Below are 27630 nucleotides of genomic sequence, written 5' to 3'. Positions count from 1 at the left end.
TGTTACTTCTCGCACGATGCATGGTACGGAACCTTTCGTGTGCGGGTCTGACTCGCACTAGTCAGATTTTTTGGGGTTTTCTTTCACGGTTTGTTGCGATAATACCTATTTCATTTTCGAGTTAGACGAAAATGAAATAGGTATTTCATACACTTAAAAATATATGATGTTCATAAATATGTACGGAACTCTAAAAGCGAGGCTTGACTCGTACTTGCCCAGTTTTTAAACATATCATAGATATACTTAAACTATTTGATCCCTTATTTTTTTTTTCTTATGCTATAATGCTGTTTTCCGAATAGGGCTGTTGCCTACAGGTAGGTAGGTACCTGCCTACTGCGGTTTTACATATTATACGAACACTCATCGTCAAACTGTAGGACCATTTAAAATAGAACGTGCCTAGAATTTCCCATACGGGTTAAAAACCACTTTGATAGTGTAGTTTTGTTTGCGAAGCGGGAAAACTGAATCCGCGAAAGTGCAGTAAAATCGCATGTAATGGAGTTCGTTAATAAACCGGGCAAGTGCGAGTTGGGCCTCGCTCTTTTAGGGTTACGTACATAATTAGAAAGATCCTATTTTGGGTGTATGAAAATATACTTGTTTTTTTCCGAGCTAGAACATCGCAGTAAACCGTGAAAAAAAAACCCAAAAAATGATTATTTTGGTCACAGATTACAAACTATTTCATAAATCGTTGTTTTCAGAAATTTTCATATACTTACCTAAAATATGGTGGTCATAAATCCGAAGACCGTGAATTTGTAGTTAAATAAATCATAAAAAAGGTGTTCATGAATAAATAATTAGTATTTTCAATTTTCAAAGTAAGATAATCATATCAAGTGGGGTATCATATGAAAAGGCTTTACAATTTTCATTTATTTTTATGCATACCTAATTGTTTTTGATTTATCGTGCAAAATGTCGGAAAAAATACCCGAGGATGGAACCCTCGGTGCGCGAGTTTGACTCGCACTTGGCCGGTTTTTAGGGTTCCGTAGCCAAGTGGCAAAAAAACGGAACCCTTATGGATTCGTCATGTCTGTCTGTCTGTCCGTCCGTAAGTCACAGCCACTTTTTTCCGAAACTATAAGAACTATACTATTGAAACTTGGTATGTAGATGTATTCTGTAAACCGCATTAAGATTTTCAGACAAAAAAAAACAATAAATTTTTAAAAAGTAGTTGTTTTTAATAAAACTTAATTTAAAAAAATACACTATTATTAAAACACCGATCAAAGTTACAAAGAACAAGAACTTTTATATGATGTTACTTGCTGCTACGGAACCCTTCATGGGCGAGTGCGACTCGCACATGGTCGTTTTTTTTGTAGGTAAACAAGAGTTCACTCCCGAAACATTATGAGATATTTAATACTTATGTTTGTCGTCAACTTATATTCTACTAGCTAACGCCCGCGACTTCGTCCGCGTGGATTTAGGTTTTTCGAAATCCCGTGGGAACTCTTTGGTTTTCCGGGATAAAAAGTAGCCTATGTGCTAATCCAGGATATTATCTATCTCCATTCCGAATTTCAGCCCAATCCGTTGAGTGGTTTTTGCGTGAAGGAGTAACAAACATACACACACACACACACACACACACACACACACACACACACACACACACACATACAAACTTTCGCCTTTATAATATTAGTGTGATTCACCACAAGATTCACGATAGGCTCACTAAAATCATGTGGATTTCAAAAGCATTTTCAACAGAAGAGACTAGATTAAACCACAATACTTACTACGATATTGATATTTACTTAAGTGTTTCGGTATACCGAGTAACGGCGAAGGATTTGAAATACATACTTTATGTGCGAAATGATTTGTTTACAACTTTATGAGTTTTTTTTTTTTTTTTTTTTTCTCATTTAGAGAGCTGGGTCACCAGTGTGACCATGTGGCTCTGGTAGGTCTCTATTATCCTATTCTAACACTAACTAACATTATTCTAACTAATATTATTCTAACACTTAAAACTATATCTACATACTTATTATCTATTAACTCTACGTCTTAAATTTTTACGGACCATCCTATACAAATCTTTTGCTGCATCGGACGTTGGGCTTGTCAAAATAATATTGACGTGTCCCAACGTCCTGTCCGGCACTTCACTTCGGATACATTCCGTCAATATATGGTAAACGTCTTCCCTTGCACCTGGGCAGTCTGGGCAAAAAGGTGAAGATACTTTTTTTAGTAAAAATGCAAATTTGTTTAACGGAATGTGTCCGGAGCGAAGAACTTTATGAGTTCAAATTATGAAAAGAGCTCAATAGTGTTGAAAATTGACAGCCTCCCTGGTGAAGTGGTAAGCGCTGTGGTCTTTTTGATGGGAGGTCCGGCGTTCGATTCCCGGCAGGGGTTTGGAATTTTATAATTTCTTTTCTGGTCTGGTCTGGGGGGAGGCTTCGACCGTGGCTAGTTACCACCGTACTAGCAAAGCCGTACCGCTAAGCGATTTAAGGTGCCCACGCACTTGAACTGCACTGCAGCGGAACTGCGCGTCGCGTCAGCGCCCCGCACGATATTCTCTCCAGCCGCGCCGCGCGGCAGTGACGTACGAATATCGTGCGGGGCGCTGACGCGACGCGCAGTTCCGCTACAGTGCAGTTCGAGTGCGTGGGCACCTTTAGAGTTCCGGTACCATGCCGTGTATAAACCAAAGGAGTATGGGTTTAATGAAAACTACCATACCCCTTCTAGGTAAGCCCGCTTGCATTTTAGATTGCATCATTACTTACCACCAGGTGAGATTGCAGTCAAGAGCTAACTTGTATCTAAAAAAAAGTTTTCAGAGTGGGATGAAACGATAAAGATCGAAGGTTCAAATCTCAATCGAGACCATAGAGATATTAATTGGTTCCTTGTGTCTGAGTTCTGTTTCCGATTACACCAAAACCTACTGGATCCATTTTGACAGCTTCTTGCATTACTTAGGTATCAGCTAAGAGCAATTTCTTAAACGTGTTTTACAGTAAATAATAGGCCACCAGGGATAGTACAAATAACATTGCATTTGTTTTTCACTTTATATATGATATTTACTGAGTAAAATAGTACCAATCTTACAATTTTATCTGCTCCTGTGGTACCAATAATTTAAAATTAAATCTTTCACTTGACTTTTTGCTGTCGGGTGTTAAATTCTCGAGAGCGCTGGCGCGGTACCGAATTAAGCCTCATCTAATTAAACAATTATGTCTTGTTTCCTACTAAAATAACTTTTTATTTTATCCCAGGCAAATTACAGGAGTTAAAGCTAAATCAAGTGGAAAATATCCGTACATTTTTCTCGCCATTTTAAAATTAGACCGGTTATTTTTAGACAGTGTTATTCTCAATGAATTCAGATATCTGCTTACTATATTTTAATTCTGTTAAACTTTAAGGAGTTTTAGTTAAATAAGGCAGTTGTGGTTAACCAAGATAAAGTAAACCTATTAAAACCCAACTAAACTACGGCTACTTTTACGGTGCATAACTACGGTTAAAATTTTCCTTCAATCCAAAATAAAATTAAACCTCTAATTTATTAACAAATTCGATACATTGCATTGGCCCCCAATTTTTTCATGGTGTATTTTAGTCCACCATTTTGGATTTTTTGATAGCATCATGTACTTAGCCTGTGATACGTAGGACGCTGTGATGAAACTAACGCCATCCCATGTAATAATATAATAGACTAAGATGCTTCACTTTTTAGGGTCGACGCTACTTTGGTAGATAGGTAGTAAGTACGTACATCGTCCGTTAAACACATAACTCCCTATAATTCGTAAACTAAGTTGGGCTATTTAAAGAGTATTTTTATGGAAAGTATACGTATTATTAAAATAATGAAGATTCACCACATTCGTAGTACAAAGTCGTAATTCAATGTCACGGAGATATTTTATGAACCTGTAAGTTATTTTCGAAGTAGTATTAATACCGTATATTTTGCACTTGAATAAGTAGGGTGTATAAGTCGTAAATACTAGTGCCAGATGGCATTTACGACTAAGGGCCAGTTCAGACACGCAGAAAATGCACGGCAATAAACCGCGCGATTTTTACCTTAAATATACAGGCATGGTGAGCATTGACTATAAAAGAGAGATTGCAGGTAACATAGTAAAGTACATGTTTAAAACGCGAGCTGTCGGAAAATAATTCTCTAGGCAGACTATTAGCTTGCTATTAATTAGCATATTAAAACAGGTAATGCTGCGCACACGACACGTGAATCCATTTTCTAGAGGTCGTGTTTCGATAACCGTGAATATTGAAACATACGTACATACATGCAAACATCACACTAATATTATAAAAGCGAAAGTTTGTATGTGTGTGTGTGTGTGTGTGTGTGTGTGTATGTTTGTTACTCCTTCACGCAAAAACTACTGGACGGATTTGGCTAAAATTTGGAATGGAGATAGATAATATCCTGGATTAGCACATAGGCTACTTTTTATCCCGGAAAATCAAAGAGTTCCCACGGGATTTTGAAAAACCTAAATCCACGCGGGCGAAGTCGCGGGCATCGGCTAGTACGTAATATCGACGGTTTGGTCCACGCGGATTCCGCAGTGTCTGAATTAGATACACGTACGAACAGTTCCCATACCGCCATTGTTTAATATACCTAGTTACTAATAATACTTACCAACATAAATTTTATGCAACGGTAGACGATAGTATCATATTCTACATTTTTGGTAAATAAATAAAAAAATTGGTCACCAGAGAAACTGCCAATGTGTTGCTGGCTTTTGAGTGTTGTAATTACCTCTATGCTCTTACTCTAGCTTAGTGGGAACACCACAAAAGGGAACAAGTTCCATAATTTGTATGAATATTGTACGTGGAAGTAAAAGTCGTATTTCGTGGTTTAACGACTTAATAAAAAGTAAATAATGAGTAGGTACGTACCACGATTAGTACATGATTTCAAATTAAATATTATATAGATTCAACCTTGTTGCATAGGGTCATATTATAGTCCAGTAGTAACCACTAAGCTTTTTTTTGACTCAAAAACCGGCACATACTTATGATGGTGCCTGGCATTGGCTGCTATCGCCTATGTGATCTTTTTTGTCTCAGAAGCCGGCAAATACTTATAATGGTAATGGCATTGGATACTATCGCCCGAATGTTTTGATCATGATTTTTTGCACCTTTAGGCTAGCTAGGCTTCCGTTGCGATACTCGGGTAGCTATAGCTCAGACATTCGAACAGAAGCATATTATTATATATTACCGTGGCAAAATTATCTTTACCTATCCCAGGGGAAATTAAAAATTACACGCAGTCAAGATACGGAAACAACAAGTTTTGAATCTCTCTTTACATATAAAAGAATAAATAACTTCTTTGACATATTGGACTTTACATAATAGAATGAAATAGGACCTTAAAATATTATAGAAATGCATAGATCGTCCCTTTATAACTTAGACCCCCACTAAGAAAGGATTTTTATCAGAAATTCCGAGAGATAGAGATATATAAAAAGACATTATAAGGAAAAGTCCTGACTCGCTAACTGACCGAGTCACCAACGTCTAGACCCAAGCACTTTGAAATAGAAAGCTGAAATTTTGCATAGAAGTTCTTTTTATAATGTAGACAAGGAATAAAGCCGGATTTTTCGAAATCCCCACGGGGGCGAAGTCGTGGGCGGTCAGTAGTCCTATTAAAAATATAAAACCTTTATTGAAGAGAGGCTTAAGCAAAGTGGATTAATTAAAAATCACAGCAAACAGATTCTGCTGATAAATCTATTTAAGGGAGCGTGGCTGCAAGTCATCCCTTTTGATAACGTCATTCACACAACCGCTCTCGTCTAAGCGGTATTTACTCGAGTTTCAGGTAAAGAATGACGTTTCATATCGCCTTTTGCCAACCTTTTGCCCTTTTCGTTGGTATTAAGACGAAGGTAAGCAGAGTTTCATTTTTTGACAACTAAAATATTAACTAGGTAAGGTAAGGTACCTACTGCTTGGAAAAATATCAGATTTCCGTTTAATGGTCTAGAGTCTAGACTCTAGAGACATCCTTTTAAATGGTTTTACGTTTACCTACGATGGACTATACATAAGCTACTCGCCAGTTAGACTTAACACTGTCTTTGCGTATTTTTGTAGGGTTGTCCGAATTTTTTCAAAAAGATAAAGTTTTAAATTAAGCGCATGAGCCATATCGGCTTTGTTCCAAAATTTTTGGTGAAATCCCTAAAATTAATATAAGGGCAGACGTTTTCAGGTACAACTTGAGAGTCGCCATCATTTACTGTCCACTGCCTAAAAGGGCTTGGATACAGAGGACACATTTACGATTCTTTTTTATAAATGTCACCGAATAAAATGATTTATATGGTAATAAATCAACAAATCTCTACGTAGTCCTATCTACGAGTAGTACGCACATACTGTTAGCTCGTATATATTCTATACTACGTTAGGTTTTTAATTTGACAAAGTTTTAAAGACAACTACTTAAAGAAAAGTACAATAGGAATTATAAAAGTATAGATATACCTAACGATATCTTCTAACTTAGCGTTTAAACGCGTGAGTGATATTCATTATAAAATATATGTGATTAACATTCAAAAAGTGTTCAGTACGTCAATATTTTTGGAACTTCATTTGATTGTCATCAGTCAAAGCCTATTTCGTCGTAAAAAAGGCACCCAAATCGTAGCTAGTGGTGGTATTTAAATATTTAGCTTCTCTATGCACAGTGCTTTGTACTCATGGTATAGGGTAATCTCGTTATTTACTACACAGGCACAGCCCTGTCCAATCCACAATAGTAGGTAGTGTGCAAACCAACGAGCTATATTTTTGGTCCACTCTATCGATTTCAGTCATTGGTTGCGACTTGCGCCTTTGTATAGAAGGGATTCAATCAGCAGAGGTAAATATTGCGTCCAATAATTACAGTATCAATATTTGGACCACTTATTGGGCCAATTCCCACCCCAATCCGACGCTATTAGGTACAAAGGTCAGTTGATTAAAAATATCAACAAAAAATTACCTACGTTCTTAAATTCTGAAGAACAAATAAAACGAAAGGCTATAATATAACTGAATTCCGAAAATATAATATGATTGAATATGTATTTAAATTATAGCAAAAATAAACTATAATTGTCATGTTGAATCATGACATGACTAGGGTCCGAAATTTTCGATGCAATTTTAATTTTGCACGATTGAAGATTGCACGGCATAACAGGGCTCTCTCCGTCACTCGCTTCATACAATCGTAGTTCCAATTTCATTTGAATATTAAGCAACCAAAGTCCATGAAATTTTGCAGGCATATTCTAGAAACTAATATCTGTGTCTGTGGTTTTGGTCTCTCCGTCACTCGCTTCATACAAACGTATGAAGCCAGTGACGGAGAGACCCCTCTTAAGCTTAGAACTATCAAAGCTGCTAAATACTTTGTAGTTGCTGAGAGTGATCCAGTTTCTACACCATTTTTTTCCGGACATGTGAAGTTAAAAACGTGTCAAATCGCGCTCGTACAATCTCGTCCGCTTTATGTAATACCATTGAGATAACATCTCTGGATATTAACCCGCTTAATGCGCTTTGATCCTATTTAGGTTTACGTTATAACTTGTAGGTATGTTAAAATGGACGCAAATTGGATTTGCTGTTACATGAAAATTTTGTTGGTTACAAACTAATTTTACTCGTTTGATATGAAATTAATGAAAGTGAAACTCCATACTAAATATACAAATAAAGTAATTATTTAAATGTTAGAGTCGTTATCACAGAATACTTCATAGTACACTCCAAGTACAGAATGATCACTCCGCAAAGACATTTTGATAAATAGGAATTCTTATTACGACGTAGTAAAGTGCAATTAGGTTTGACCAGCGCTGCGGCCTATAATTTAATAAATGCCTTTGTTTCTTTCGTGCAAACTCATAAGAGTTATTCGAAGGGGCGCACCAGCTCACCACCTCCGTAGATATATCCCTCACTAAGTCTAAGGGTAGTATTCAGATCAAGGAAGTCGCGACCCGGCAGCCGCATAGTAATCCGAAAGATCTAATTAATCATTTTAATGTTAAATTGAGGTATTAGTCGTCATTTTTTTTGTAACGGAAATATAACAGAACCAGTAACGGAAATGTAACAGAAAAGATTTTATGAAAAAAAAAGTTCATAGTGCCTAGGCACTTTCTTGTAATTTGCAATACTTTTTTATAAGAGTGGACCGTCTCGTATATCACTTGGAAACTTTGCAAATAAGGTCAAATAAAGAGGACGTACCTTTAGTCTGCAGTTCGTGTAAAAGGAAAGTGACATTTATCCTAATATTAGGGAATAGTTTCACGCTCACGAAGAAAAGTTTACGAAAAGTGGGTTTGTACTGACTTTAGTAAGTAAGTAGTTTGATTTTTAGTTAGTGAATTCAGTAAAATATTAAAAAACTTATTCATTGAAAAGGTAGCAAAGCTTATAAATGGATTAATCAAAATATTGGCGAAATTAATTTGGGAGCATCTCACACCAAAGTCAAAATAATAATTATTTGGAAGCTGTTCTGGTCTGACTCATTATACTAGCAGTAACAGGCAGATTCGAGAGAGATACTAAACTATCATTATTATGGTACGGATTTAACTTGAATAACAAATAAATATCCACTTTCATTAGCCGCACGGAGAGCTGCCGCAGAAAATTAATATCGCTACATAATTTGCGTCGTGAATCATTTGCTCTAGTCTCTATTTACATACACACAAATAAGTGCCTTTTATTAAGCTCATGGCATTTTCGTGAGGAGATCCGTAGGAGAACCAGACATAGCTTAACAGGCTGCAAAGCTGAAGTGGCAATGGGCAGGGCACGTAGTTTGAAAAACCGATAGATCTCAAGGTGTTAGAATGGTGACCTCGCACCGGAAGCGTGAAAAGACTCCCCACTAGGTGGACGGACGACATCAAACCAGTCGCAAGTGTTGAATTCAGGGGGCGCAAGACCGTGGCGGCGTGGATAATGGTGATGATTATGATGGTATTTTCGTCCAGTTCGTCAGTCATCAGCCAAATTGATATTTTATTTCCAAAACCTACTTTAAATTAAGAATTTAGAAAAATTTGGACACAAAACTGTATTATTTTTCTAATTTCTACTGATTTAATCAACCGATTACATGTACATATCGCTTTTATTCTCAGTGACTGACCATCCCAAGCCAAAACCCCATAGATTGCTCCAAAGTGCACAGTTCCCTTGGAGCCATGTGTTTTTTAAGCAATTAAATAAGTATCACTTGTTCTGACTATGAAGGAAACATCGTGAGGTAACCTTACATACCTGGGAGTTTTCCATAATGATTTCAGAGGTTTGCGAAGTCTGCCAATCAGCACTTGGCCAGCATGGTGGAATATCCCAAAACCTTTCTCATTCTGAGAGAAGACCCGTGCTAATAAGTAGTGTGCCGTGGCGATGGGATGATGATGCTATTCGGGTTAATCCAACAAGTACTCATAAAAGGTTTTAACAGGATAGCTGTTTTATTAGGTAGGTATACTCGCACAGAATTCGTTTTATACCTACGAATCAAAGTTCAAAGTGGTGATAGTTGTGCACTCCGACATATACTCTGAGCTGAAGCGGTAAATGAAATAAATCACTATTTTATATTCAATTCAAATGTTTGAAAAACATTCTGGGCATGATATTAATATGTGTATGGTTGTTACGTTATACTTACGGTGTCGAAGCAATAATAAACACCTAATCACATTGATTTCCTAATTATAACATAAGGTATAATCATTATATCGTCACAATTTTATTTTAACGATATCAGCTTAACTTTCAAAGCCCTATTTTACAAATCACGAGATTTGTAAAAGAACAAAAGCTTTAAATTAAACGTAACGAAGAGTGCACCATTCATAATATAATTTGCACTACTTGCTTCCTCCGCTACGGCGCCCTGTTTCCGCCTTAAAATTGTAGCAGCAAGTTACTTTTTAACCCCCGATCCAAAAAGAGGGCGTTATAAGTTTGGCGTGTGTATCTGTGTATCTGTCTGTGGCATCGTAGCTCCTAAACGAATGAACCGATTTTAATTCAGTTTTTTTTTGTTTGAAAGGTGGAGCTATAATCGAAGAAAATCGGTTCAGCCGTTATCAGCTCTTTTCGAGTTTTCTTATAGAGGTTTTTGTGTCGGGGTTTTTTTAAATTTGAGTTATCGTGCTAAATTGTAACAATTTCAATATCTCTAAAATATGTTTATGTGAATCTTCATGTTTTTTTTTTTTTCATTTATTTTACTGAAATAGTGACGGTGTACACTACTTTTTACGCTGGTGTAACGTTAATTAATGTATTTTAAATATGGTAGGGGGGAGCATTATAGGAAGCTCGAAAAAACAGATTACCTGCAGATTAGCGGCCGAATATTAGACGAATTTCCTTTGATGCGGGTCGTCACAGATTTGCCGAATCTTCACCAATGGAAACACACCATTAGACGTTTGATTATAACAAATTCAAATTATTTGTATAATGTATTAGCAAAATTTAATCTTAAGAGTACTTTAACAAAAAACTTGTGACAATTTAATGTTGGACTGGTTTGCAAATCAAATTAAAACTTTAAGAATTTTTTCATAAGTATAAACGTAAGGTCGTCTATAAAAGAATTCTGAAAGTCAGCATTTTGTGTAAAAGAAAACTGTCTTACTAATCAGGAATTAGTTTTACAGACAGGTTTAACTTTGCAGAAGACAGACATAAATGGACCAAATAAAATATTACTTTTTTCAGCTTTTCCTTTTTGAATTATGTAATGAGTCCGCATGGCTTTCGGGTTTCCGAGGAACTTTTTTCATTTTTTTGGGTTAAAAAGTATAAGTACTACATTTTGTCAAGATTAGTTCAGTTGTTGACCATGAAATGGTAACAGAAAGATTGACAGACAGGCACATTTTTGTGTTTATAATTTTAATATGATTTGACCACTGACTGCTACTATTGTAAGTACGCCGGACTTGCTATTGCCGACCAGTCTGTCAGTCAGTCTGTCTGTCTGTCTGTCCGTCCGTCCATCGTGTCTGTAAAGAAAACCTATAGGGTACTTCCCGTTGACCTACAATCATGAAATTTGGCAGGTAGGTAGGTCTTATAGCACTAGTACAGGAATAAATCCGAAAACCGTGAATTTGTCACACATCACAGTTTTTTTTTTATAAGTATGTGTTTAAATTTTCAAAGTAAGATAACTCCGGAAAAAATACCCGAATACGGAACCCTCAGTGCGCGATACTGACTCGCACTTCGGCCGGTTTTTAATAGGAGTCATCTAAAAATATAAAAATATTTTAGTAATAAATCTACTTTGGTACAAGATATTTCCACTCTGATAAAAAGCTATTTTTAACAAATAAACCTCTATTGAAATAAAAAACTTACTACTTATTCAGGCTTCAGTTTAAACAAACAAGCTAAGTAAAATACGAAGAGAAAATCGCCTAGCTTTTTATAAGCTTCACTTCCATTAGACCCGACACCGTAAGCTTTTATGTACAAATCTTTGCTTAAGGACCGCCTAAATAGATGTTTATGAGGTTTGCTTCCCTCCATACATCCAATTTAACAACTTAAGTGAGTTGCGAATACGCGTGTTTGTACGAGCGGACTATAATATTACACCCGATATTGGATTACCTATTAACACTACATCATTCAAGAGCGTCAAAGATATTATTTCATTATCAGAATTTGCTCATTATTACTTACTGTAATTTAAATACATGTTTCGAGTAGCAGGTCCCCACAAGCCTGCCGCGGGTTAAGTATGGGTTAACGGCCGATAATAATAAAATCAATCCTATTTGTCATCTGTCGATACAACGCAAAGTTGTTATTTTTCAAAAATTGTATGGTCTTTTCAGGGTCCCGTATCCAACTCTAAAGGATGCGAACGGGGCCCTATTACCAAGCCCGTCCGTCCGTCTGTCTGTCAGCGGACTGTATCTCATGAACCGTAATAGACAGAGAGCTGTAATTTTCAAAGACTGTGTATTTATTTCTATTGTCTGTGTGTGTGATCAAAAAAGGAACATATTTTCAAAATATTTAGTTTATAACGATTTTGTTGGAAAAAACATAATCTCGATTTCGTGGTGGTATCTAGTGTTAGCTTATGTTATGCGCTTCTTTGTTTTGTGTTGATTTTCAAGCCCCGGTGAACCTGAATCCATCGAATCTCATGGCTTTTAATCTCAAATAAAAAAATGTTACATGAAAGTCTTTAAAGATTAAAGGAAAAAATAAAATGATCCCTTTAATCTTCGACGCTATTTTTGGTCAGAGTCGGGATCTTTGTGTATGATCTAATGAAACGCGTGAAGAATAAAGTTTAATATCTTGTTTTCGTTACAGGTAGCTCAAATAACATTTCCAGTTTCAGTCAAATAACACATTACTTTTTCTGGTTATAGTTCTTAGGGTTCCGTACCTCAAAAAGAAAAACGGAACCCTTATAGGATCACTTTGTTGTCTATCTGTCTGTCTGTCAAGAAACCTATAGGGTAGGTACTTCCCGTTGACCTAGAATCATGAAATTTGGTAGGTATGTAGGTCTTATAGCAGAAGTATAGGAATAAATTTGAAAATCGTGAATTTGTGGTTACATCGCAAAAAAATATGTGTTTATGAATTAATATTATGCATTATAGTTTTTGATTTAATGTAAAAAATGACGAAAAAAATACCGTTCCTCCCCCCTTTACTCTGAAGTCAAAAATTCTAGAATAATTATGGTCAGTAGAACTTAGATAAAAAGAAAAATATATAAAGACTACCAATTTCGGGGATAACACTAGCCTATGTCGCTCCCCAGATCTTTAATTATGCGAAAAATGACGTAGATCCGTTATTCCGTTACAGGGCAATTAGAGCGCAAACCAAGAAACAAATGCACTTTCACATTTTATAAAATGATTAGTCATATTGTGGGTTACATTGGCTATTCATTACCGACTCTCTTCTCGATCCTTCTACCAGCTGTGCGTGAAGGTTTAGAGTCTATAGACTGAGTGGGTCAATAACCCAGCAGACTATTGCCTCCGGCCTTTATTGCAGGGCCTTTATTTATTTATTCCACTGCTGATTGGGACATAACGGGTAACGGCAAAGCAACAGGGCGGATCATCAGCAGCCTAACGAGCCCCCTATAAGTATATGGATCTTGTACCAGTAGCCACCAGCAATATACTGGTGTAAAGTACCAGCTTTGTCAAGTTAAGACATACAATTAATGATAACGTGTATGTTTCAATAGGGGTGTTTTATAGAATAGCGTGCGAATCAATAAGGATGAGCCCAAAAATTAGTCTTTGAACTTTACCTCGTTCAGACTGAAGCTAAACATCAAGCATCAACATCGCGAAATGTCTAAATACAAAATGTCGGTACTTTATGAACCCGTTGTGATATGAAGTGGAAACTTTCCTCTTCAAATATTTTATGGCAGTCGAACGAACGATTTCTTATTTGTACGGATGTTTTATTTTATACTAGCCGATGCCCGCGACTTCGCCCGCGTGAATTTAGGTTTTTTGAAATCCCGTGGGAACTCTTTGATTTTCCGGGATAAAAAGTAGCCTATGTGCTAATCCAGGATATTATCTATCTCCATTCTGAATTTCAGCCAAATCCGTCCAGTGGTTTTTGCGTGAAGGAGTAACAAACATACACACACACACACACACACACACATACAAACTTTCGCCTTTATAATATTAGTGTGATACACTGTCCGGATAAAACATAGATGTAAAAGCATAAGAATCGTATATATGTAAGTATATTGATTTTCGATTACGGTTATTCCTACTTTAATCGTAGATTTCAATGCCTCGTCTGTTACATTTGGCTTTCTCAATTTTTTTTTTAAATTTTTGTAAGTTTCTTCCGTTTTATTACTTCCGTTTCAGCTGGGCGATTCAATATAAAGCCAATAGTTACGCTAACATAATTATTTCTATGGCTTCTGCGATATTTTTTTGCAACACCTTCGTACCTTCAAGATCACGTGTAGTCGTTGGTCTTACGTCTAATACCTCTCCGATCATGTCGGACTGCCATCCCATCGACGACTGAAGAAATGAGAGTGCAGAAAGAATGTGTGTGCGTAGACACAGGTCTACGCACACACTTGTATACAATTATTGTTCTGCGCAGTTGGCTAGTCCTATTCACTCTCCAATACCTATTTATTTTTGAGCTCTTAAATACCGTTATCTCATAAAAACTTTAGAGGTCCTATGTAACAACGGATCTTCAAAGGGATTGAATATCAAATATCACCTTGTTAGCCAACGCCTAAGTACACAGCTTTGGTATAAAAGGTTCCTGCTTACGGTTCACATTTTTCTTGTGTAAAAACTTTTCTTATAAACTTTCGAGAAAGGTTTTAATTTTTCTTATCATGTATTTTTTGTTATTAAGTTTAACTTTTAACTTGAAACACCCGTTTTTCTTATATAAACCGGACATTTTAGCAACGTTGTACCTCGCTAATAAAAAAATATCTAAATCTTGTGAAATCCTTAGTAGTTAAATAAAAAACAGGCCAAAATATTTTGATTAACCAACTTACTCATAATAATTTGACCACTTCGGCTTATTTGGACCCCTAAGGTTCTTATAATCTGTTTAAAAGGCGGAAAGATTTGAACATTTTGGAGAAAAACCGCCTTATATTTTAGTATCGCCATTTTTAGGGTTCCGTACCTCAAAAGGAAATAACAGAACCCTTATAGGATCACTTTATTGTCTGTCTGTCTGTCCGTCCGTCCGTCCGTCGTGTCTGTCAAGAAAACCTATAGGGTACTTCCCGTAGACCTAGAATCATGAAATTTGGCAGGTAGGTAGGAGTACGGATTCCTCTCGGTGCGCGAGTCTGACTTGCACTTGGCCGGTTTTCCAACAATAAAAATAATATTATGTTATTTTTTCACTTGGGTCGATGTAGGAGTGTGTTATTTGTATGCTACGCGGTACTCCAAAAGACCTTTTTTTGTCTTCACATCCCACAGCTTCACTTACCCTACCTTGTTAAGGACGTTGGAGGCTCGCTTCATTCGCTACCTTTTTTTCCTTCCCTATACTCGACCTTGTTCCCCTTCGCTCACTTCATTCAGGATCTCTTTCCCGAGCTTCCTCGCCCTTTACAAGAATGCTCTGAGGGTAGGACAGGCAAGACTATTTTATTTCATAGACTAGCGCTTGGCTGCAATCAGACCTGCTGGCAAGTGATGATACATCCTAATTCTAGTAACTACGCGTATTCGAGGTGTTTGGATTTGGTTTATCGATGATTGTATTCGAATTAATTTACAATGCAAAATTAGAAAGAAATAGTTTGGCCTAGGCAAAACTACCATGTAAACAAGTGTAAATTAAAAATTTATAACACCCCCGACGATCCAAAGTATTTGAGTTTTCCAAAACATCATTTTCAAATAAATAATTATGTATATAAGCAACGTCCATCTTGACAGCTTGACATTTGTCTATTGACATAATATTATGAACCTAGCCGTTATCTAACCTTCTTTTCTACAAGAAAACTAGAAAAGCGCTGATAACTCTTAAACGGCTGAACCATTTTTTTTAGATTATAGCTAAGAACACTCTCGATCAAGCCACCTTTCAAACAAAAAAAACTAAATTAAAATCGATTCATTCGTTTAGGCGCTACGATGCCACAGACAGATACACAGATACACAGATACACAGATACACAGACACACAGATACACAGATACACACGTCAAACTTATAATACCCCTCTTTTTGGGTCGGGGGTTAAAAACGGGTTTGGCAACTGACATGTGAAACGAATTACCTACACGATTTACGTATAATCTCCCTAGCCGATACCCGCCCCATTTTACCTACGCATGGATTAGGCTTTTAAAATCCCGTGGGAACTATTTGATTTTCCGAGATACCAAGTACTTAGCATATTATGACACCCTCCAGATATTTAACTCAAAATTTATTCATGCAAAAAATTACGTCGATCCACTGCTTCATGATTGAAGTATAATCCAACAAACATACACACTTTTGCATTTATAATACGTGCAATTAGTCACTAGTGAGATTACAATGGTAAACAGCTCTCACACTATCGCTGCGACATATACCTACGCACACAAGTATCTATTACAAGGCATGGTTAGACAGGAAAATGCATTATTCATGACCCCGATCTCAATAAGTGTCACCGTGTTAACAGTGGTTGTTGAAAAATCTTCAGGGCTCTCTTAGCCGCCGCTTTTTTATTCGCTGAGCAACGGAAATAGAGCGGTATTTCATTTCGTTTATACAGCTAAGTACCTACTAGCGACTCGCCCCGGCGTCGCACGAGTGCAATGAAGATACCGATGTGGTGCCAACGTGGAGTGATTAATAATACCATTATGATTATTTTGTTATATTTCAAAAAGTAAGACAGAATTTTTGATTTCTTTCTTTCTTCGAAAATGGCTTGATTTCTGCCAATATTTTGAACAGTTATCGTCATATTTCAAAAGGTTAGCAAAAAAAATTAAACTATAGGTAACGTATAAGCCTTACTCTTGAATCACTCTATCTATTGATGAAAACCGCATTAAAAGTTGCGTAGCTTAAAAGATCTACTATGTACGGATACAATTAAATTAAATAATTACCTATTTAATATTTTTTTTGGGTTAAGTTAACCTTTTAACTGCTATCTCAACTGGTGGTAAGTGACAATACCTACACTGTTTAAGGTCAAAGTGGGTTATTTTTTATCCCGGAAAATTGAATAGTTCCCACGGGATTTAAAAAAAAAAATTTAAGGGGACGAAGTCGCGAGCATCATCTTCCAAGTATTTCATAAATGTTTTCACTTTCATTTCAATTGGACTATTGCTCTTTAGAGAAATGTATATTAAATATCTTCGCTGCGGTGTTGAAGATTTTTAATTTCCTCTCTGAAACTTTATTTTATGATTCGTGCTGGAACTCGACAAGCGGAAAACGTTTTATTCGCTCATCCTGACGACTTTTTAATAGAAGCACTAAATATTTTTTACTGATGGTTTTTACATAATAAATTGAGCCTCGATAGCTCAACGGTCAAAGGAGCGGACTGAAATCCGAAGGTCGCCGGTTACCTTAGGTTAGCTATTTTTAGAAATAGCGTTTTAAGCGTTTAAGCGCGAATAAGCGTTTAGATTTTTCGATGAGAAGTATAATAGCGCATCTGAAACGTCCAGTGACAAGGCCATTCAATAATATAAGCTGTCGATGTAGAGAGTCGCGAGAACTTCTCTACTATCAGTAGTTTTCCGCGTGAGAGACAATTATTTAACTTGGCAACGCGCAACATGGACACAACAAAAGAGACCGGTGCTCTATTTTGCACACCGTTGTTCTATGCAATGGGGGCAGATAATATAACGGTAATAATACGTATTAAAAATAATATATAGTATAAACCACAAGTAGGTAGGCACCTATGGTGTGAATCCCACAGTGTTTATCCTCGTGGTTGAGGAGATTTCTTAAGATAATTCGATAATTTTGAAATTCTTTTAGCTACTTAATTTATTTCGTAGTAAGAACGCCTTGTCAATGCACTGAACGGAAAGCAGTAGGTAAAGCAATGACCTGTGAAATGTGAGTAGCTTCGATATAATCTTCGATAAGTAAATCTTTGATCAGTTAAGAGGCAATTTTAAACATCTTTGGACGAGTAAATACTTACTGAACCGGCGCGGGTGTGAATTGGAAATACGTTTTCGCGTAAAGTACTCGTAGGTACGAGCATGTTTTGTAAGCTTTCATTGCGCTATCGGGGACAAAATGTAAACACGATTGCGCGGCACGTCGCGTCGGCACGGCGGCACGGTGGCGGCGTGACACGCGGGGGGGCTCCGGCACTCGGGCGGCCGCCGCCGCGCGCTCCGCTCGCAACATGTCGGTCCGCGTGGATCATCGCGATCGTGATCGCTTCTCGAGACATTCTTCCCGCGCTTCTGTCGATCTTGCTTTTGCGAGTGGATCTGCGCGGGATCATTCTTTTCGCTCTGTTCACTCGGGCCGCGTGCCGCGCGTAGCCAGCGATGACTTGATGGTGCCGGCGCGTACGCTGCGCTCGGCGTCGTGCAGGGTCGCTTCGGGAGCTCCTCATCGTCTTCGGCGCCACCACTCCTCGGCGGCGGAATGCGAGCGCGCGCGGCGCTCGCGTCGGCACACGCTGGAGCTGCCCAACAGCCGCGGACCCAGCGTGCGGAGCAGGTCGCCGGAGCCGCCGACCGCCGCCGCCGCCGCCGAGCCGGAGGGCGCGCCCGAGGACGCCGGCAAGGAGGCGCGGCGTCGCCGAGTAGTCGCCGCCGTGGCCGCGTCGTTCTTCGCGCTGGCGCTGGCGTCGGTGCTCGTGGTGGTGGTGACGCTGACCCACAGCTCGGTGCTCCGCGCCCACAACCAAACAGCCAAGTACTACACGTTCTCCGTGCCGCCGCACCATCCTCTCAGTGAGCCCCGTTCATGTTGCCCCACCGTCGCCCTTCCCGCTTCGCATGCGACTGTCTCCGACCCCGAGTTCCAGGGGCTGCGAACGTCATCGTGCAACAGTCGACGGACACTCGCGTGCTCGTCACCGCCGACGTTTGCGGTAGATATCAGTGCCCATGTAGATAAACCTTGATTTCTGTTACTAAAGTCAGACAATCTTTTCTGTTTCTCTTTACCAACACAATCGTTCTTCCGAATGATAATAATCTTACAAGTAGATAGAGACACTCTCTTCCTAAGAGATCGATCGGTCGCACGTTCGCAACCCCCTTCTGCATGATCGATTAGTATGTAATAGATGTCTGTAATATTTAATCAAAGGTAAACAAATAACAATTTGATAGAAAATTCTACATTTATAAAAATATACAGGTGTATAATAATATGTGTAGCGAGGCGAGTATGATCTATGTCCCTAAGTGCCTTGTTAGGAAATTAAAAATTCACTACAAGTTCCATTTTTAGATTCGACTAGATATGATGTAAGCTGACGCTAAGGATACTTCAAAGAACAAATTTATATGTAAATTCAACTTAACCAGCTTTTATCATTATGTAGAGTTTACATACGTTTGAACTCAAGTTTATTCTCACACCAAAATGTTCTAGGAAAAACATTTCATAATTATTTCACGTGCGATGGAATGGAAGACAGTCAGCTGCGGATGTGGTTGGTCGTTTGTTTATGTAACTCATAAAAATGCTGACGTCAGATAATAATTAGGATTTGGTTCACGATGTATTGATAAATTATAATATCAGTGGTCTTCCAATAACCCTGCAAGCACGTTCTATTTGTCAATTATAACTAAAAACGGGGCCTATAAAAAAAACCGGCCAAGTTCGAGTCAGACTCGCGCACTGAGGGTTCCCGTACTAGGGTATATTTCCAACATTTTACACGATAAATCAAAAACTATCATACATAAAAATGAATAAAAATCTGTTTTAGAATGTATACGTAAAGCCCTTTCATATGATACCCCACTTGGTATAGTTATCTTAGTTTGAAAATTGAAACACATTTTAATTTTTTTTTTAAATGATGTAACCACAAATACGCGGTTTTCAGATTTATTCCTGTACTTGTGCTATAAGACCTATCTACGTGCCAAATTTCATGATTCTAGGTTAACGGGAAGTATCCTACAGGTTTCTTGGCAGACAGACAGACAGACAACTAAGTGATCCTATAAGGGTCCCGTTTTTCCTTTTGAGGTACGGAACCCTAAAAATTGTCCATCCATTTCAACAATTTTATTATTCAAACCGCAAACAAAAAAAGGTTGTTCTTTGTAACAAACGCTATGAAATTCTCTGTCCTTAGTACCTCGTTGAGAATATCTGACGTCCGAGCCGGTAGGTACCTACTCGATGTTCCCGAGTCCCGACCACTTCAGTGTTATTATTAGAAGCTTTATGCTCGAGTGAACGTAAGAGCATATAATTTTAATGCTTTTCATCATAGATTTGGCAAGTGGCTGATGAATAATATGTAGTTCCTTCCATTATACCATTGCCCTTAAATAACTTGGCCGGTTTTTTTTTAAAGTTTTGAGTGACTATTATTAGACTAAATCATTAATTAGAAAAAAATCTCGGACCCATATTAACTGCTAGTTGAAGCCGAGACTTCATCCTCGGAGGCTTCATCCGTTTCCGGGATGCAAGGCTATCCTTGCACTACGTCAAAATCCTTTAGGCCGTAAAAAGTAATATACACCTTCGCATTTAAGGTATGGATGTAATAGAAAGTATGGATTTTATCAACCCCTTTTACAAATCAACTCTTAAATCGCTATGGTTTTTGTAAAATTAAAATAACAGACGTACTTATGCATTTATGTAATACAGTCAAGAATAATTTTCTATATTTATCTAAACAACGAGAAAACCCGTCTAAGTGCGAGCCAGTCTCGCGCACTGAGGGTTCTGCACCTTGACACCAAGTATCATGATATTACATACATAATACGGGCATGAAAATCAGACGATTTTTAATATGTAATAAAACTTTGTAACATAATTTAAAAAAAAAGTTTAAAAAAAAAAGTTGAAAAACGATAATTTATCTGAGCTTTGAGGTCGGGAACTGCCTTTGAAATTTTTACAGCAATTAGAGACTTTTGTATTCAGGATTTACAATGGTGTGCCGTGTGACTGACACCTCGAGCCGTTTTTGAGAAAAAGCTTGCCTTGACACAAACGGACAGATGGACAACAAAGTAATCCCATTAAAGTTCCGTTTCCCAATAAAATTATGAGGTACATCTCATACGGAAAAAAGACCAAGTGCGAGTCAGATTCGCGCACCGAGGGTTCCGTACTCGGGTAATTTTTCCGACAATTTGCACGATAAATCAAAAACTATTATACATAAAAATAAATAAAAATCTGTTTCAGAATATACAGGTAAAACCCTTCCATATGAAACCTCACTTGTTATAGTTACCTTACTTTGTAATTGAAACACATTTTAATGTAACCACAAATTCACGGTTTTCGGATTTATTCCTTTACTTGTTGAGCTATAAGACCTGACTACCTGCCAAATTTCATGATTCTAAGTCAACGGGAAGTACCCTATAGGTTTTCTTGACAGACAGACAGACAACAAAGTGATCCTGTAAGGGTTCCGTTTTTTGTTTTGAGGTACGGAATCCTAAAAATGCTCCCCAGATTCGAAAGTACATTAGAACAATCTTATTATTGGTAACAATATAAGTGATACCTAAGTGTCCCTTTTAGATCTATACAATAGTGTCGGTTGCGGACATGGCTTTCTAAGCACGTATCCACTCTGAGGCATCCCCAAACTATTTCCTTTGCCCGCTAACGTACATCATGCCTTTCAACGTTGCGACGTGGATAACGTAGTTTGTTGGTTTTCCTATTATCAAAGAGGGACAGACTGATATTTATGCTACATAATGCCGGCGACTTTTTTCCACTACCCATGAGGATTTAGATTTTCCAAAATTCCGTGAGATTTCTTTAATTTTCCGGGATAAAAAATAGCCTAAGTCATTGTCCAGGTCTTCAACTATAATCATGTAAAAAATCTGATCAATCCGTTGCTCCGTTCCGGCGTGATTAAAGGAGAAACCAAAAAATTAGTAAACCAATAAACCAACAAATAACAAAATGTTATTTGTTGGTTGGACAACTAAAAAAAATGTTATTATTTTAACATAGCCATCCTTTAAAGCATCCTTTGGGTATTTATTATTAGAGACTAAGTAATCACTAGTTCAAAATTTTAAATTAGGCCCAAATTGATAACGGCAGTGTAGAACCTTTGAAACTGGCGATTAAGCTTTCAACAATAATTAAGGAAACTTTTTGACAAAGAAAAGTTTGTTACGATTTTTACAGCGTTAATATTTTAGCGTCCAAATTTTTTACTATGAAACAAAATTTTTAGACAAGCGGGGCTATTATTGACTCGTAGACCCGCTCCGGTTTCGCACGGGGAAAAAGTGAAAATGTATTGTATGCTATATGCTATGTATTATGGCTAAAAGTCCACTTTCTACTATGCTATTAGGTATACTGATCGCGATCGATTTGCTGTTACCCGTTGAGGAGTTCCGTCCTCTATTTCCGAAACTGTTCATCAAATCGTTGCCAAACTTACATAGTACCAACTTGATAGCACAACCTTTGTAAAAAAAAGGATTGTGATAATCTTTTCAAATTTGACGGAGTTATGGAGTAAAATCATCAAATTTGATCCCGTATCCCGGAGAATCCCTCATATTTTTCGGGATAGAAACTATCCTATTTACGTTAACCCGGAGTATCAGCTACCACTGTACCAAAAATTTAAATCCGTTCAGTAATTTTTACGTGCTGCACGCTCATACAGACAGGCAGACAAAAATTCCAAAAAAATAAAAGTTTTGTGGTCTATATCGATAATAATGTTTCCTCCAAATAAAATTTTCAAAATATATTTAATGTATAGAAATTGTCCAGTTACAGTTTTATTATAAGTATAGATAGATAAAACCCGGCCAAGTGCGAGTCAGACTAGCGCACCGAGGGTTCCGTAATCAGATATATTTTTCTGACAATTTGCATGATAAATCAAAAACTATTATGCATAAAAATAAATAAAAATCTGTTTTAGAATGTACAGGTAAAGCCCTTTCATATGATACCCCACTTGGTGTAATTATCCTACTTTAAAAATTGAAACACATTTTAATTTTTTTTGGTGCTGTAACCACAAATTCACGGTTTTCAGATTTTTTCTTTACTCCTTCCGTAATATTCCAATACAATGCTGATCTTTATCTAGATTATTTTTATTTACTTATTGATAGATATTCCAACTAATGCCCAGCTACCGACGCGCGACGGCCTTAGATCAAACTATTACCCATGGGATGCGCTCCAAAACAAATTACACTTCAGGCTTTAGCCGTACGATGTGACTTGTAGGTTCGTAGGTAACAATTTATAAAAAGGTAAAGTTCACTGAAAAAAAAAGAGTGACAAGCCCTAGAGTACTAAATGAAAACTGAACTAATCGATGTCTCTAAGGAAATATTTAATTTCGAATAGCATTCGCAAAAATGGATGCGGTAGATATGGGTCGCCACGGACCTCAGTTAAAAGGTGCCTAAAAGCTTTTTTAGGTTCAATATACAACTTGGGATAACTAAGAGGATAAAGTGAAAAAACCGGCCAAGTGCGAGTCAGACTCGCGCACTGAGGGTTCCGTACTCGGGTATTTTTTCCAACATTTTGTACGATAAATCAAGAACTAATTCATAAAAATAAATAAAAATCTGTTATAGGATGTACAAGTAAAGCCCTTTCATATGATACCCCACTTGGTATAGTTATCGTGCTTTGAAAATTGAAACACATTTTAATTTTTTTTAAAGACGTAACCACAAATTCGCGGTTTTCAGATTTCCTGTACTTGTGCTATAAGACGTACCTACCCGCCAAATTTCATGATTCTAGGTTAACGGGAAGTACCCTATAGGTTTCTTGACAGACACGACGGATGGACGGACGGACGGACAGACAGACAGACAGACAGGCAGACAGACAGACAACAAAGTGATCCTATAAGGGTTCCGTTTTTCCTTTTGAGGTACGGAACCCTAAAACATGCAAATTACACTGATAAATTGATTCTGAAATAAAATAACTCTATAGGCAGAACTCCTTCGGAGAGGTTATCATGTGAACATTTTTATTAGCTCCTGAAATAAACCTTTGTAGATTTTTTTTATTTATTTAGGTAGAGAATTCTTGGTAAAATGTGCTCTGTAAAATTATATTACTAAAATTCCTGTGATGCGAATAAAAATGAAAGTAAATTATATTTTTAAATAAAGGTTTTCATGAGTAATTTTTAAATAGTACAAAAATAGTTTTTCTACTATTACAACTATACTAGAAGTCTTTTATAAAATCAGAATAACATAGTTTTTACTTTTTGTAATATCACAAAGGTAAAAGTACATAATATTTATCGTACTTAAAGCACATCTTAATGGCCGGTTATTAGGTCTATGATCATATATATTGATTTTATTTTTTTAATCATGGGTAGGTATATTCTAAATACTTGTATACTTCTAAATTGACCAATTCATTTCGTAAAGATGTTATAGTGGCTCAAGTACTCGTTTTCTCTTTTGACACGAAAATCCACAATGTAGGCAGTAGGCACTTTGCCAAGCTAGGCATTTCAGCAACAGGTTGACTTGTATTCGTTGATATTTACGTTTATGTCTTCTTTAGCAAGCCTTAGCTAGTTCCACTCTGGATAAGTACCACCGGCCACGGGAAGCACAGTGGTTATGTCGGACTCTTATCGACTAAAACCTCACGAAGTTCCATCCGCAAAAAGTACTGGACGGATTTCGCTGCAAGATTATACCCTGGATTTAACACATAGGCTACTATTTATTTATAATCTCGAATACAATTTCTGTTTTCGAAAATTTCTTTCACGAAAAAATTTTGTGTTAAAACAAAAATGTCATCCAAACCACTGTACCGAGACGGGGTGCCCCATCCAGATTTCTTTTATTTTCCTTTTTATTATTCTTTGCACATAATTTGGTTAGGTATAATATGTATTATACAATAATAGGGATAATTTGAATAGGTATCTTGAACGTTGTCAAGAGCGTTGTTGTATGGACAAAATGCCAAAAATCTGATATAAAGCACGTTCTTAAGCGTAAAGGGATGCTTCAGTATTCGGGCACAAGTACTCTGTTAGTCTGTTGGTATCATTGGGAAAGAAATATGTACCTACTCATTTTCCTTTTCTTTTTACGCACTTCTTTAACGTTGAAGGGTAGTTGAAGCACTTATTCATTCGCACGAACAGTCTCGAAACAGGATGTCCATTATTCATCCGAGGACATGTCACAACGTCTATTGAATGCCATCAACAAAGTTACAGTGTCTGTTCTAGATTCATAATATAACGCTTCATACTTCACGTATAATAACTTAGGTACCTACTATGATAGAAGCTTCGAATGCACACTTCCATACTAATATTATAAATGCGAAAATGTGTCCCATCTGTTTTTGTATTTTTTCCGAAAGCCCAAATACCAATTTTCATAGATACAACATGTAGCTTGAGAAGCTAGCTCCAGTTTAAGAAATTAATTCTATTCTCACAAATTAGTCGATACTAGAATTAATTTCTTAAACTGGACCTTTCCAAGTACCTAAAGATCTTTATATAAACCTGTAAGGATGATACTGCCATTGTCGCAATTAAAATGCCGTAAGCCTACGTTGTCGTATTAGTTTACAAATTGCGAAAAACCAAATAAAATTTGAATTTCGCGGGCAGGTCCGTCGCCCCTTCTTTAGCAAACATACCCGTATTGGCCGTGCATTCTACTTATAATAATCTACACATTTTCTCTTTAGTGTACCTACATTATTAATTGGTAATGAAATCGTTCATACACAAAGGCAGGGCACGTGCGGGCGCGGCACACAGGTGTTGACGTCAAAGAGGCTGTCACATTAACCCTGGCCGTCCTGGCTCACTGCTCTATGTTCGGCGTCTTATGTTGACACTCCAACCACGTGGAAAAACATGCATCAATCATGCATGCTTGGCGTGCACACAATGTATGCAAATGTACCTACGAGTATATGTATTTGTCGCAGGAAAATGGTGATATCAGTGATTTCGTGGATTTTCCTTGGATATCACGAAATCCTGGAAGAAGTGATGAATATCCCAATTAGTTACCTCATTTCAAGCTCATTTTACTAAACTTTAGTTAAATGTCAAAATACCTACTCTACATTGTTCAGTGAAACGTTCGTTACATGTTAATATTATTGTTGTCAAACGCAAGCAAGCCTATTTTGCAATGAGAACGGCTCTCTTACTTAATAAGTATACGAGTATAAGTATAAGAGTTTTAAAAAAAATCTCTTGTACTTACTACATTAACTTCATGGGGCTTCATGTTGTAATATTGTAATATTTTTTATGATGTAAGACATGAATGCAAATAAAGAAAGAATATAAAACAACTTGTGAATAAAGTGAACATATTGTGTTAAAGTCGAAACTTTTGTTAGTCCTTCTCAGTTTGAAAACCAGTCTAAACTATTGGCAGATGTATTTAATGGTTCACAGGAATTTTGTAAAAGTTAAAAAAGTTGCTAGTTCTATTTCTGTTCGCATCAATTCAGTATTACCCAGCTCTCACCTTGATAGCAATTCGGGCTCCAAGATTATTATAGTTTGCACGTCAAGCAAGTACCTACGATCAAAGCTTTTAAGCCTCGTAGGTAGATAAATAGGTACACCAAATATATATTTCTACTTACAGACTTATACATATATTCAACTTTCATATTTCAAGATATTGTGGGTAGATTCGTAGGTGTCTTCATCAATCAAAGTTTGTTACAGTTATTACAGTTCAGACTTGTAGCAATATTAAGTAAATATATAATATTTCATGTCGAGACTTGTTACGAACAATAGTGTTTATCGATAAGGAATAATATTATGATTAAAAGTCAGATTGTATGAATGTCTTTGTGAGTAACATTAACATTGATATTGATTATTACCTAATTTACCAACTGTGCGACTCCTTATTCTATGCCCGTCTTTTACTACTGTTCTGTGGTGAAGCAAAAATTCGGCCTCAGTTGGAATGATTGGATGCATAATGATTCTGAAAGATCGGCTTGGAGAGGAGCACTGTCTGCCCTCTGCTCCGAAGATGATGATCCTATTCTGAACTCCATGGGCTCACGATCAATGTTTATTTCCACATCAGTGTTCTGCCTGTCTCAGGAACGCCACCATCTTGTTTCTCCTTCACCAGTCAACCACAGGGCAGCGAGAAATCTTGAGCGTTGACATCCATAAATTGATCGACATCTAATCTACTCGCACGAAACGTTTTTGCTCAACGTTTTTGATACAAACAGCGGCTAAGCTTTGGAACGCCACTCCGGCGTACGGGTTTCCTGCCACATACCTTTGAAGTAAAAGTGAAGGTAGGGGTAGGTAAGTCTTCTAAGCAAGCCCGCTCCAACTTAGACCTTATCATTGCTTTCTTTAAGGCATGTTTGTCGTCAAACGCAAGCCTATCCTGTAATTTGAAAAAAATGTTTCATCTGTAATTTACAAGAATGTACGATAAGTTCAAATGTGATATCATACATTTTATGGTATTCTGGCTGTTTAGCTTACACCAATTGCTGAGTTTTGCCAACTTTTCTCAGCAACATCTGCTTTCCAAACCGGAGAAAGAGTCTTGCCCTGTAAAATTGATCTATCTTCATGAAATAAATATAGAAATAAATATATTTTGCTTTTATATACAAAAAATAATCTTTCATACAAATGATTCGAAATCAAATGCTGCCCGTGTGATAGTTCTAAAGTTCCGTATAAAAGTCAGCTGGAAACGCAAAATAATATACTTATAGGATTTAATGATTGTCTGTTGTTTGGGCATTTCTGTTT

At 37.1% G+C, this 27630-nt stretch overlaps 1 protein-coding gene across 5 annotated transcripts in view; it reads left to right on the top strand.

Moving 5' to 3' along the window:
• The window catches only part of LOC123867783 (protein IQ-DOMAIN 14), a 91151-nt gene that overhangs the window by 36887 nt on the left and 26634 nt on the right, over positions 1 to 27630 (top strand). For 2 of the 5 annotated variants that reach the window (XR_006796499.1, XM_045910045.1), the window contains exon 1: positions 18012 to 18551. The exons of the other annotated variants lie outside the window; for them this stretch is intronic. Coding sequence is in view for 1 of the 2 variants with exons in the window: in XM_045910045.1 (XP_045766001.1) it covers positions 18031 to 18551 (521 nt within the window). In the remaining variant the exon portion in view is untranslated. Of the gene's footprint in view, positions 1 to 18011; positions 18552 to 27630 lie in introns of those variants that run through there. 5 annotated transcript variants of the gene reach the window in all.

The sequence above is a fragment of the Maniola jurtina genome, chromosome 8 (assembly GCF_905333055.1).
Source record: "Maniola jurtina chromosome 8, ilManJurt1.1, whole genome shotgun sequence".
Taxonomy (NCBI): domain Eukaryota; kingdom Metazoa; phylum Arthropoda; class Insecta; order Lepidoptera; family Nymphalidae; genus Maniola; species Maniola jurtina.
Note: the sequence above shows the minus strand (reverse complement) of the source record. Positions and strands in the feature narration are given on the sequence as shown.